The following is a 14947-nucleotide window of genomic DNA, read 5'->3' on the forward strand; positions in this document are numbered from 1 at the left end:
AAATTTCCCATTTTAACTAATCACTTCAATGTAAGGTGTGGCTTCATGTTACAGGTGCTATAAGCCCGCAGTTACTTTTTGACATCTGCAGCAGAAGGAAGACAGCATTGTTACTCATTCGTAGTCCTTTTTAGGACTCCTGACCATTTTAAATCCAGTAGTCACCTCTTTTTGTTTATATGTATGGTTTCTACCACCAACTCCAATGGGAAAATATCTGGCCCTTCATCTGCTGCTCTTTGTTCACTAGCTAGTTGCTTACTGTGCCTACCTGCTGTCTGTTTGTTGCTGAGCAGGTAGAGTACATTTGGTTTTCAGGCTTTTTACAGCATGCCTACTGGGGCCAAAAAAACAACTGTGAGGGCGGCGAGAGCAAACTAAGACAAAACAAAGTAATGGATAAAAAATGAGTTAAAATCTGCAATATATCCATGATACTGAAAGGAGCTGAGAATCTGGTTGATGATTGAAGTTTATTATTTCAACAGCCTCTCTCACAATTGTTCACTGTTATTATTAAAAACGTGATTTAAGCTGCTTAGGGGTACGTTTATCTTATTTATGAAGACGTTCCAAACTGTTCAACCATAACCTCAAGCTCCTTGTGTGCAATAATTTGCTCCAAACTTTTTTACGACTCCATATCAAATATTTGTGCTCCGTCTGCTTAATTGAAATAATCAGCCCTTTAATTGATTTGTTGACCCAGAGAGATCGCATCAATGATTATTTTGGTAACTAAAATTTAGCTAAATTTGATTGATCAAATGTAAACATTTCCTGATTTTCTTAATCTTTTATTACATATTTCAGAATACTTCATTTTGGGGCTTGATGACTGATAAATAAACGATGAAAACGCAGGTGGACACTGTTCTTGCAGGGACGTTGCTTCACAAACTCAATTAACACTGAAAAACCTAAATATGTCAACTTGGGCTTTGGGAATTTCTTTGACACTTTTTGGCTAATTTTATAGATCAATGATTAATAATTGATTGAGAGGATGATCATTAAAAATGAATATGGTTTGGGTCCACTCCACAGCCCACTCATATCAACATCAAACTGTTACACAACTTGCACTACTGGCCTTCAAGTGACATCCTACGCCAAATCTCTATTTTTGGTAACACTCAGTGCTTTGAGGCTTGATGGTTTCCTGTTAAAAGAATAAAGTCCCCCATTAAAAAAAAAGTAATGGGGTGAGAAAAGTGGATTTTGTTGCAGGGTAGTTTTGTTTTCTTGTGTTTCTTCTAGATGCTTGAATTTTTTTTAAGTCATTTTTTTTAAAGTTTCTCCAGCCATGCCTGCCTGTTGCATATTCCTGTCAAAATAGAAGTACTAAATCCACAACTAGTCAAAGCCTTGTGAATAATGAGCTGTCCCTTGTACCAAACTGTGCTTCTTTTCTTTTCTTTTCCTTTTGGAAAACTAGGCATTTATTGAGAAACTCAAAGCAAAAATGTTCTGATATAAAACTCAGACTGATGTCAAGTGAGAGAATTGAGTCTCCAACTACAGCAACCAGCACAGTTAAGGTTCTGAACAGATTATTAAACCCACTGAATGCTTTGTACAGGTAAATTCTGTGGAAACGCATCAACAACACAGCTGCTCAGCATTCAGATGGTCTGCAAACGTGATGCTGATATGTGCCTTTTATGTAAGAGGCAGAGGGACTGCGAGATAGAAAGACAGACAGAGAAATAAGAAATACTGGGAAAAAAAGAAGGATGTGGGTGTAGGGTTGAAATGAGATGTCAACACGCCAACAGCAATCTTCCCTGAATGCTGAATACTGTTCACTTAGCCACAAACAACAGCACACCAGTGGTAACAATGTTAAACTCCTGCGCAAATTAATTTGCTGACTCCGAGGCTTAAAGAGAACAAATGAAGTATCTCATTTTGTTTGTTTCTTGGGTCTAACGCTCCGTCCTTCCTCCTCCCCCTTGTTCTCCTCTCCTTTCTTCTCTCTTTCTTTTCACCATCATGCATTCTTTCCACATTTTTGCATAACATGTTCAGTGATGCATTCACATTTAATTCACAGAGGTCCTGGGGGTGAACCAAAGCAGGTTTTAGACACAACTGCCAATCTACTTATCCACCCACCTATTGCTGGCTGCAGAGCCAGAGTGTAACATGGAAACACACATTTGCTGCATTTATGTGTTGTGCTTCCTGTGGATGTATGTGGTGAGTAAATGTATATGCTCATAGAGGAAAATCCCATCCACAAATCAACAAACAATTAAAAAACAGCCTATAGGCTCAATCTTCAAAAATCATGTGTCAGACAAGAGGTGTGGCATCTAAGGATATGAAGCCTTTAAAATGCATCAACAACATTGATAGATGTTGCCTCAAGCAGCTTCAACATGCATGAATGCACCCACTCTACCTGACAATCAATGTCTTGAAATTAATCTAATGGTTCACCAGCAACAGCCTAGTGGAGTAAAAAATGAATTCCATCAAAATACATGCAGAATCAGATGCCGAGAATGATCATAGAAACCCTTTATCAATGTATCAACAAACATAATGATCATAGGAATAACTGAATTACATTAACAATCTTGTATTTTTAATGTTGGTCATGTAGATTGGGAAGAATAAGGCTGGAGATATTCTATATTTTCAAACAAATCCCATGAAATGCCATGATTCAGTAGCCTTACTTATTGCCAATGTGAAATATATCATTTTCCCTCTGTGCCACAGAGCTCCATTGTGTTCAAAATTTAAAAAAAACAGACTCACATTGTTGCACTGGGTAACATTTTCCTACATTATAAATGATGAAAATGGGCATGCTAGTTTATTAGGGCTGACCACAAAAACACCATCCATCTGCTGGAACTGTTCACCAGAGCACTAAATGCATTATCGTTTGACTGAAAATAGTCCCAATAAAAAGCTCCCTTCTTTGTGCCAGATTTATTTTGTCCGTGGTGGCCAAACTGGGCCACTGACTTCTGACTCTTCACACACACACACACGCTATTTGGAAACGAAAGGAAGCTACAAGAGCTAAGAAACTTTTGCTAGATTTAAGCCAAAAGAATGGCTTTACTGAAATGAAGTTGCTGACGATAATTTATTTTACAGCGTAAAATCTTCAAGGACACAGTCATCAAATGAACCCCTAAAAATGCATCACCGCTTGCTGGCTGCTGTTTTAAGACAGAGACACACACAATCTACACATATAGCCATACCACACCATATGGCAATAGATTACTGTTCATATGGAAAAACATACATGCAATACATTAGAGAAACACTTACTCACTAGTCATCTGCTCTAGTACTAAATGCCAAACTCCACATCAGTGCTACGTTTAGCTTCTGTTCCAATAACAGCGTTTGGAGAGATAATAGGGTTTAGACCTATAGCAAAATAGGCAAATCAGATACATATATATATATATACTGGTATATAGCAGCCGGGCGCTATATTCAATCATGCTAAAAATAGTTATGCATCAAACTGTTGGTGTAGCTGAGAATGTAGTAAGCAGTAATGGGCAAGGCAAAACCTGTGTACTGAATACCAGATTGTGTCCATGTAACTGTAGACCTGCTACTTTGTAATATGTACATGTTTCTTGATGTTTCAAATTATTATGCAAGCAGTGAAATAATACTGAGGAAATAAAATAAATCCACAATATCTAGCAATAATAGCAATGTAACACTTGAATCCACATTACACAGTGATCCAATATAGCTTTTCATACAGCAGACATGATAACACGCTATAATAAGAAATGTACAGGTGTAATTAATAATCCTAATGATGGCTATGCTCCATTTAGGTGAGCCAGCTCTGAGGTCCTGGTATTGTGTGTCCTGGCATGCTGTGAGCCATCATTAATGTTATTAGTCACACCTGTACTTGTTTCTCAGCTGATTAGGAAGGTAAAGGACAAACAGGAAGAAAGATTTGTGAGACGTTTAGACACTACGGCCAAATCGAAAGGTTGTGTCCAAAATCACACACTCACTCCCTGCTCCCAACATCGGGAGTTCTGATGTCACTTACCCGCTGAGAACGACTATGAAGTCCATGACATTCCAGCCGTTCCTCAGGTATGAGCCTTTATGGAAAACAAAACCAAGAGCCACAAGCTTGATCCCCGCCTCAAAGCAGAAGATCCCAATGAAGTAAGGCTCTGTCTTCTCCTGTGGAGGTAATATACAAGAGATGGGTCAGTAAAAACGAATGTTTCACTCACACTGAAGAATGTCAGATTAGAACTGGTTGGGTTTATGGTAAAAGGTAAATAGACTTAAACTTGTAAAACTTTATTTGAGTCCTCTGACCACTCAAAGTGCTTTTTACACTGCATGTCAAATTCACCCATTCATGACACCACATTAACACACTGATGTCAGCAGCTGCTATGTATGGTGATCAACAATTCTGTTCCATTTATGTGTAGTCACATACTGCTGGTGTAGCAGCTGGAGCGAGTTGGGGTTCAGTGTATCGCCCAATGGACTCAACCATACAATGAAAATACTCAAATACTGAAAGTTTTACTTCTTAGTGACATTTTTGGAGACCCCTCTCTCCCAAATACAGTCTGGAAAAGACAGACGTTATCTGGGAGAGAGGGGTGTGACTTGCAACAAAGGTCCCCGAGCAAGCTCAAAATGCTGACATGGCTATTATCTGGCTCTGTAGCTGTTCAGCTGTTCGGCTGTTCTCCTCTTCTTCAAACTGATATTTTAAGGACTTTTTATGGTAACAAAAGGTGAAGTGTGTCGCATAAATGTTTGATATTTGCATTTTGATTTCGGCTTTGAATTTTGTAGGAATGTTTGTTCTCGGTTTAAAATTTAATGACAGTGTTGCAACTGTTTTGTTTTTTCACTTTATCATAAGCACATCATGAAGCCCTATGCATGAAATGTGCTACATTAATTAAAAACTTACTTGACTTGGAACATGACCCGGTCACTCTGTGTATATAAAGGGCTAAAACTAAGTTAATGATAGAAAGCCTGTTTTTCTTAAAAATAGAGTTTAAGCTAATATCCCACTCATTTCTATCAAAAACGATTTATTACTTTTTTAAAGTTTACAACTCTGAGTAGATTACTGTAGGCTTATAGCAAAATATGCTTGCAGAAGCAGATTTTCCTACTTCAGTTTAAAGTCCAACAACTTGTAAAGTCTCGGTCATTCTGCTTGTCTTTTGTAATTCAATACCAGCTCACTCACATCCCCTGTCAATGTGTTGAATATGTGAGAACACCTCACCAGTCTCTTTGCCATGGGGGTCTTATCCTCTCCAGGGAGGTGCTGCTCCAAGGCCAGGACGACACAGTTGGCGGTGATGGTGGCAAGGATCATGTACTCAAATGGTGTAAAGGCGCCATAGTTAAGGAAAGTACGTTTTTCACAATAAAAGGACAAAACTAACACAGAAAGAAAAGAATAACGAGCAAACATCAATAAAAAAAAGAATCCTCGTAATCATTTTTCTGAAACGTACAACACTGGAGCAGGAGTTCAGGTAACTTCCATTACACAAAGAGGTTGCATTTTATGTAACAAAAGAAATCAGTAACCATAAGCCTGATCGTTATGCATACATCATTATTTCTCAAAAATCTATCATGTATGCATGGTGCATTAGAAAGGGGAAAAAAAGTATAGATGGATGGATGATTAAATGACAGATGAATTATTGCATGGTTCACATTCTCTGGTACTGGAAGCAATCTGTTAGAGATTGCAGTATCCATGGCAACCTGCTTTTAAAAGTGCTTTTCATGAAGAGAAAAAGAGCAAATCAGGAAAAGATAGAGAGAGAGAGAGAGAGAGAGAGAGACCGCTGTGAAGTCACCTTGGCCTGGCTGGATTAACCGCACAAAGTACAGCAAACAGTTCTTATAAATCCTTTCCGCTGATTTAACACAACACTCTACAGTTCACCACAAACTCACATCTTAGGACTTTTTGTTACTTAAAAAAAGCAGCCACGGTTTAATCTTCAACTGTTTTATCTTGAGTTGATTCGTTTTTTAAAGTAAAGTCTCAAAAACTTGCAGGAGCTAGTGCCGGGCAAGTAATCGAGCTTCAATAGTAATAACGGTTTTGGCTTCCCACGATCATGAAAACAAGATCATCTGGATTAAACCATTACTATGAAACATGCCATGTTGGGCTTGTTTTATTGGGGATGGACTAATACAAAATAGCTTGCAGAATTTGTAACTTGGTCGTGGCTGCCCTTTAAGGCATCACAACATAGACGGTATGTATCTAAATATTTGTTCACTCAAAGTGTTATATGACCAAGCAATAAAGGATCAAAAAATGCTCAAAGGTAAAAGCTCCTCGACTCCTGCCACCACAACATACTTGGCTTTTCAGGACAAACTTTCCAACGCAACCGCCTATCCAACCAGCCCCCAGAGACAAAAAGTAATAATAGTCCAACACATTCATGCAATCAAAGGACACGCTCCCAAAAACAGTGTTAGCAAGAAAATGGTCAACACTTTGGACAAGCGTTACTTGTGCAATATTAGCGGCACTGCCTGCAGTATATGATGAATGTCACGGGGAAGTTGCAAGTCATGTCGTTACAACAGAGTATTTTGCCATCACAACAGATCTATGGTCAAGGCGCATCATGGGGCCATATAAATGTCTCCAAACTGCCTTTTCCCTTAAGAACAAAAGGGGCACAACATCACTGAAGTGCCTGAGGAAGGGTGATTGGTTTTGTCCCTGGCTCCATGTTTCAAAGTGTTATTGCTTATTTTTGTTCAGTATATTAAAGTTTTTGGGGTGATTAACCCTCTGGTATCTTTTGTTTTTACGACCCTCTTGAGCCATGCGTGGACAAAAACAAAAACATTTATAAAGATATTATAAGTCAATACTTTTCCCACACTTTTTGGGTTTGATCCTTGTAATCAACTTCAGATCTCATCAAAACTACCAAATATTCAATTATTATCAGGATTTTAACCCTTTAAATGCCAGTTTGATTACATGATGTTACTGTTTTTTTTCTTTTTTCTATATAATGTGTTTTTCTTTTTATTTTATTTAACCAGGAAAGAAAACTCAGAGTGTCCTGGCCAAGACAGGCAGCAGCACAATTAACAGAGTTTCACACAAACAACGAGCAGTCAAACATACTAAAAAATATATATATACATCATTGGACATGAAAAGACAGAAATAACAAATCTGAATAGCAAATGTTTGTCAATATCCTCCAATGTGATGGAGGGCTAGAGGATTTTTTTTTCAAATACAGTCTTGGATATTTCAAAGATAAGTTACAACATTGATGTAAATGCATAATTGTTTTTTGTGCAGTGTCAGATTTTAAATGTATAACCCTCTTGAGCCACTCGTGGACAAAAATGTCCACTTCCCAAACCTGCTATAAAAAATAATAAAGAATAATATGCTGTAAAGTCCACGAGTAATCATGTTTAATAATCTTGATCTAAATATCAATCAAAATAATTGTTATCATGATTCTTAATCAAGCAGCTCTAACAAGAGCATGAAACATTCAACTAAAGTTCAACTATAGATAACAGGTAGTAGGCTGTGAAAGAGTATTTAATCTAAAACAACAGAACATTTTTCCAATGCGCTGCTTATCATTTAGTTGTTTGGCTCATTTTCTTGAAAGCCTTTTGTATCCTGCGTCTTTGTGCTTTAAATTGATGTAAATCCGTTTTGAATTGTTGGTCCAACAGAGAGACAGTAAGGTGTCCACGTAGCTCTCAGTAATGTACTATTTCAACAATGCTAAAGCTTGTCAAAACAGAGAGAACTGAAAATGGACAATTTCCCACTTTATCTGAGTTTGTTGCATCAAAATAAAACAATTAAAAAATATATATAATCAAGACTTCTCACTACTTGTGATCTGCTGCTTGTCCTTGTTTCATGTTATCAAAAACTGCACATCGTTGGGTTTTGGTCTGTAGGTCGCATAAAGCAGGCGATTTGATCATGTTTGCTTTGGTTGTGGGACAGATTTTCACGAATTTCATTTACGAATTGATCCATAAAAACAATTAAGATTAATCAGAAAAATGTAAATCTGCCAACAACTTCTGTGTCTGATTGTTTATGCTGGGAACAATCAGGCTTGACATAAAATCATTTCTCCTAATCTGTCTTCACGCTCTGCATTGGTACAGAACATGTGTATGTCTGGACAAAGATGCATCAAGTCTGACTATGTGCTTGAACACTTGTATGTGCTTGTGGCTTTCAGTGGTCCCAGTTCCCATGAGGCAGCTGCTTCTTGTTATTAATTTTCCTGCCATGACAGAAATGGGGTCACTGACTCACAGAGGAGAGCGGTGATGGGGGCCTTAGGGAGCCACACTGACTCACATTGACAAGTCCACATTGTTGCCAGTGAAAGCAGTTGAAAATAGCTAAAGTGGGAAATACTTAATAAATCTCGCCCACTCTGTCACTACCAGTTACCTGTTACAATGGAAGCCAGAGTGCATGTTTTATACCATTACATCAGTTCATCATTTTGAAACCTCTGCATATTTTTAGATACTTTTAATTTTTCTAAGTACCTATTAACTTGTTTCTTTTTTTAACATTTGAATCAGCTCTTAAAACATGGGATTGGGTAACAGAGTGGTTTTAACTAGGCAAATTTACACCAGGGTTAAGGGGAGCTATAGCCTCGTCACTAAACTGCACAGCACATGTTAAAGTCTCTCTGCACTGTAGGAGGGCAGTTTTGAGATATCAAATCGAAATAATCGGATGAATAAGCGGGGCTTCTACGGCCCATTCACTGTGTATGCAGTCGATGAGAACTTTCTGTACATGTGCACTTCAATTCTGTATTCTACAAAAAGTATGTCTAGAAGCATGGATCTTATGTGGCTTTCTATATAAAATGGGAAACATGTAATGACAGCATTCGCCTTTCATTCTTCTTTAGCGTAGTTGGATTTGAAACGGAGCCCATGTCCTTGTAGCCAGATAATTTCATTGTCATGGCGATGGATGCAGACACCTCAGAACCATAGACTTTAAATATTACGCTCAGAACTTATTTAGAATGATGCAATTGATTCTAAGAGGAGGGGGGGATATTAAGAAAGAGGATAACCCCAGAGTTAACCAACAGAAAACTGTGTTCTGTGTTTTCAAATGGACTGATTAAAGAAAAAAGACTAGCAATGCTACGATGCTGTGCTAACAGTCAATAACTGTACTGCTAATCCTGCCAGTGTTTCGTTAAAGAGCCACTCTGAAGACGAATGATAATGCTGGAATCCAAAGTAAACTGAAGGTCTATAAGGAAGAGCTTTGTAAAATGGTGATATCAGTGAGTGGCTTTTTATTTACAAGTAGCCTCTCTAATATGTAATATTCTGAATGTCAATGTTTTGTATATTAACTTTTAAACTAAACTGCAACTGACATTAATTGTCAGCTTAAATCGCTTCATCTGCTTCAATATCATCTAGCATTTAATACATTAATGTTGTGGCACAAATGTGTTGGAAATAGCTCACTAAATGTCCTAAGGCCAAGCCTGGCATCTTCAAGATGCATGTTTAGTCGGACCAGCAGCCCAAACCAGTAAAGACTCACTTTACAATCACTGAAGACAAAAAAATCACCACAAACAAGAAGCTGGAATCTTGAACAATTCAGAGATAACCACTTGCAGATTCGTTCACTTCGGTTGAGTGATCTTTTCTAATTACGTCTACGTTTGAAGTAAGCCGCAGCACGACTTAAGTATTTGAAGTTTCCGGAAATGTGCAATCCTCAGCAAACACCAAGCCTACATTAATGTCTTCAAAGTTATGTCCTTACTGCAACTCTGACAGTTGTTAATGGACTGTGATGGATGACATAACTACAGAAGGCTACAGGTGGTCTCCATTTTGTATGAGAAAAAAAAAAAAACCCACTGGCTCTCTGGTAATCAAACTCTGTACAGCTCACCTTTCCCTTAAGTCCCTTAATTTGTCACTTGCTTACAAGATAAATCTATCCTCAAATCGGCTGAAAACATCCATCCTTGCTTACAGAGTCCATAAATGCATCTTCAGATGTATTGTGTTCCTCTTGCTTACACTTTTAAACAAAGAGATGCAGCAGATCCTCAGAAAATGTGGCCCTTTCACCCTAAATAATTACTCAAAGCTGCTATTGGATAGTCAAAGAGGTTGCACTTTCTGTCAATCAAGTCAATGATTTAACATATTACTACAGCACACTTTCATAAACCATAGCTTCTTTAACGTTGCTCTATTGTGCAGGGACTTTGGCCTACAGCGTGAAATAAAAGTCCCAGTAAACTTTTGATAGATGTCCCACTGTAACACTCCCAATGTTTTCATGCAGCAACATACCATCAAAGAAAAAGAAAAACACTGCTGTGAATCCATATGAATCTATTTTCACTTGGACACTATTCGCAAATATCTGGGTCTCATCCAGTCAATATTCTGACATGTGCTGCTTTTACAGCCCACGATACACCAACAGTACTACTGGCCAGCTCTCTCCCACATACCTCTGCCTCTGTGATACCGACAGTCACATTACAGAGCTGCCGGTGGCCAGCTAGTCTTGACCACTAGACCCACTCCCACACAGCACACAGAGCCTGTGGTTAGATAACAGAGGGAGACTGGCATGCTGCACTGAAGGGGGTGTAAGACAGGAGGAGCAGTAGGCAGATATGGCAACTGAGTAATGTTTTTTTCAATTGTTATGATATTGAAATGTACTCCTTTTTCAGGAAAATCCCCCCTAACATGATTATGGTGAATAAAACTAGATTAGAGTATTGGACTGTTATGTTTGTCCTGTATATAAATCGACATGTACATTGCCGGCACTCTTTGTTCACATCATGAGTTCGCTGCAGAAACGATAACGTCCCTGATAGTCTTTGTTAGATCTGCAGAAGTTCGGGAAGAACAAAGTGTTGGCCAATGCAGCAGCAGGAAGCAGTGAAACGCTGCCTGCTTGATTTGAACCGACACCTACTCATGGCCAGGTTCATATTCCAATGAGCACTAAGGCAAGCAAGAGATGTGCCTACATGCCACCCCCACAGTGAGCAGAGCCGCTTCTAATGATCACCACATGCTAACTTTGTGTTTGCTGCCAGCACATGGAGCCCACAGATGACTCTAATCAGGGCAGGTTACAGTTAGCAGAGTTATGAGAAGGTTAGGTGCAGCTGTAGGAATGTAAGAGCCTCATTCTTCGATATGACTCAACACACAGTTAGTGTGAATGGAGTTTGTTCTGCAGGCAAACACTAGACATAAAAGATGTGAGACACCTCCCTTTAAAATCTTGCAAAACACACCGACCCCATTGAGACTGAAGTTTACAGACAGCACTTTTTAAAATGCACTTTTCAGTCATTCAGGGGTGGATGGGAATTGTATTCTCATGCTGCAGCTGTTCTCGTGCTGCTTATCGCTCTCCATGGTGCTGAACTTACATCAACCTACCATGCATTTTCTGTCAAGCCAACAGCAGAAAACAACTTTAAACTTAACTCTGGTGTTGCGTATTGGAAGGATATGGCCACTCAATGATTCTCCGTGCGTATTTCCTAATGATGTTGTCCTCTGCGAATATGAAGAGCGACCTGTTGATGGTGAGGCAGTTCTGCCGGTGGGGGACGGGGTTGTACAGAGCCATGGTCCGGGCCCGCTGCGCCTTCGCTTGTTTCATAGAGGCAGTCAGTCCCGCCGCAACCGCGTCCTGCGAGTCCCCGCCGTGCTCCACGTCCCCATCCCCGGAGTCCACCGTGGTGGGAGCGGACTCGTCTCCAAACCGAGCCATTCTACAAAAAGATAAGGAGACCCAGGCTTAGACTTTCAATACAGAACGAATTCGACTAAAGAAAAATGTGAAGCGGAGCTATAAGTAAAAGAGAAGACACCTTCAATCCTGTGACAGCTTTTTGAGCGCCAAAAATCTCCTCGAAAGCTGCAGATTATTTCACTTCATATCCGAAAAGAAAACTGGATTTTATCATTCAAATGGCTCTTATGTTAGGGGCAAAAAAAACATCCATTAACTTAACGACGACTGCAAAACCACAACATCTCCGTTATCCCATCTGTTTAACGGCGCGTTGCAAAACAGCTCTAAACAACTTTTACTGTGCCCGCGTCTCTAAAGTCAAGCAGAAGAGGGGTAGGGAAGGATCCACCAAGTTTAAATCTTGCAGTTTTCAATCAACATCCAAGCACGACTTGATCTGAAAAGTCGAAGATCACTCTGCGAAAACCAGCTGGAGACATCCGAGATAAGTCTTGGCAAACTTTACGCATCTTCTTCGAGCCGAAAAAAACTTGACAAAAAAAAGGGGAAAATCTCGTGCGAAAAGGAAGCCCATATAACGCGTTTTGAACCAGATTTTAAAAATCTACTCTCGGGGTTATTGTCTAAGTCCGTCTTAAACGTTGCTATAGATCATCTCGAATCGCTAGATCAGAGGGATCTCTCCATCCTTTCACCTGCTGGGAAATTATCACGCTGCCAGGAGCGCATGAGTCCCCTCCTCCTACAGTTATATTTCATGATGGCGATCTCCAAATCCATCTGAATGAAAGCCGGCGGAGAGGAGGTACATGTATTTTGTTACCATAGCAATTAGAGTTTGCTAAGGACGAACAAAAAAATATTTGCCTAACAAAAACGGGAGCCTATATACAGCAGGATGTGTGGGTATGTGGCTCCAAAACAATTATGTAAAGATGTTAGTGGGTGCAGCAGCAAGAGGAATAGGTGTGAAAACACATTTAACACCAATACTAGGAGGACAATGCACAGAAAAAAAAGGCAACAAGTGGGCAGATGAGGATAATTGAACATTAAAGTTGATTTATAGAACAGGTTTGACTCATTTCCCCCCCTCATTGAAATGCTTCCAATACCAGACAATCAGACAGCATTGTCATATTTTCATTAATGGAGACAGACTATTAAAACATTTAAAAGTAGGCCACTGTGCTAATATTGGAGTAAAAATAGAGCATGAAATAGATCTTAGGGCTGCTCCCTTTCTGAGGGAGAGGAGAAGAGAAGCAGGGTCTTTTTCGCACTCAGTGCCATAAGTGAGACCTCATTAGGCAACTGGGCTCTCTCGCTCCATCTGCTGCTCTGCTCCCTTCCCCACTGTTTCTTCAAGATGACCACTTCAGCCCCCACACACATCAGATTATTCAATCGGGGGGGCTTATTTGATGCTGCCTCAATTATGGCAATTAAAACTAAAAGCAGACTCTTTCCACTTGAAATTCTGACATGAAATATAACAGTGCAGGTATCAAAGTGTGCAGACAGGAGGTCGGGTGGTAGGGGGGTGAAGAGCAAGCCAAGAGAGACTGGCAAATGTATGCTTGGCAAACAAGGCAAGATCTAGGGGGGGGGGAGAGGGAAAAGAACATTGATTTAACAGGATCTATGAATAAGTCCCTAATTGAGCTCCAAAAACTCAGACGTGTCTCTGTTCCCTCCTCTCCCTCATCTGCATGAAGCAGGCAGGCGTCATGCAAAGCAGGAGAGCACTGACCTATCGAGTGCAGAGCATAAAAAAGGCAGAATGACTGTTTGATGACTGTAAATGCACATAAAGTATCTGCTAAAATATCTCTATCTTTAAGTATTTGTAAGTTCATTAGAAAATAATAAAACTTTGTATACTGTATGTCAACCAACTACAATATTTGTCCATCTCTGCAAACAGCGAATATCTCCCTCTTTCTATCTCTGTCTGCAGTGCTCTCTTTGCTGTTGTTTCCATAGCGACATAGCTCTCTTGAATTCCTGCTCCGTTCTTTTCATTTCTGCCAACAAAAGCCATGTTGCACAATACAGCAACCTCTTCCTACAGAAACCTGGTTCTCCCAACACACAGCAACAGGAGCACAAATAGAGACGCACACTTTCGATCAAGGTCATTGGACGTCTTCCGGAGGCTGACACACTACAGCACAGCCCCGTCTCTACACTGATGATCAACTACACTGTATAGATTGACCACATGGAGTCTGCTTTTTGTTCGGCTCTTGAGCACAGCCTACTCAAAGGCTCCTAAAAATAGCCGTCTAAACTGCAGAAAAGCGTGTATCTATTTGCTCGGGCCTAACAAAACAAACAAAAACAAAAAAATCATAGAAAAGAAGAAATGATTAGACTTTGCAGATTGAAGGGTAGTCTACTTTAACGTCTTCCCACGAGAGACGAACATTCACAGTTTTATGTCCATAGTCTTGAGAAATATGGGCGAAGACAGCTGAAGCGATACTGCAGGTGACAAGCACTGAGCGTTTAAACGCTAATGGACTTACTTTGTGGCAGAACTCTGAAGAGCATTTATATAATTGCAGACAGGTTTTCATCCAACACTGACAAGAGCTAGCATTTTATTTTTCTCTCTGTTTCCTAGCAACAGACACTTCTAGTACTGAATTATGTCAGTTTGATTCGGCCAATCAGCCAATAAATGCTGCTTAGTGTATATCACAACAGATTGGCGTGAGTCTACCTTAAATCATATTTACAGTGTGGTGGTTGTTTTAGAGCAGTTTAACATAAATTCAGATTGAGAAATTATAATGTAAACATGTTGCAAATTTATCAGTGGAGCCCCAAAAGTTCTGAGAATTAAGTGTCTATCTCTAAAGAGTCATATTACTCTTAATTTTGATATCACTCATTAGTTTGGAAGTGGTCTTAAATGCAATACTATGATTTTAGAAAGTATCATTAGTGTCTTTGTTATGTATCTGGGCTGGAAAAGCCAACAATGTCGGTAAAGCTGTACAATTTAGCTCCTATTAGATCCTGTACTGCCTCCCTGCTGCTCTCCTACTTTGATTCCCTAGCATCCCCTAATGGACAAATAACCACAATGCATTTAGA

General features: G+C 39.5%; 1 protein-coding gene across 1 annotated transcript in view; it reads right to left on the reverse strand.

Moving 5' to 3' along the window:
• The window catches only part of LOC132979228 (voltage-dependent R-type calcium channel subunit alpha-1E-like), a 61278-nt gene that overhangs the window by 44109 nt on the left and 2222 nt on the right, over positions 1–14947 (reverse strand). Inside the window, exons 2-4 of the mRNA XM_061044846.1 lie at positions 11595–11858; positions 5279–5384; positions 4055–4194 (exon numbers count right to left, since the gene is read on the reverse strand). Coding sequence (XP_060900829.1) covers positions 4055–4194; positions 5279–5384; positions 11595–11858 — 510 coding nt within the window. The remainder of the gene's footprint in view (positions 1–4054; positions 4195–5278; positions 5385–11594; positions 11859–14947) is intronic.

Source organism: Labrus mixtus, chromosome 8 (genome assembly GCF_963584025.1).
Source record: "Labrus mixtus chromosome 8, fLabMix1.1, whole genome shotgun sequence".
Taxonomy (NCBI): Eukaryota; Metazoa; Chordata; class Actinopteri; order Labriformes; family Labridae; genus Labrus; species Labrus mixtus.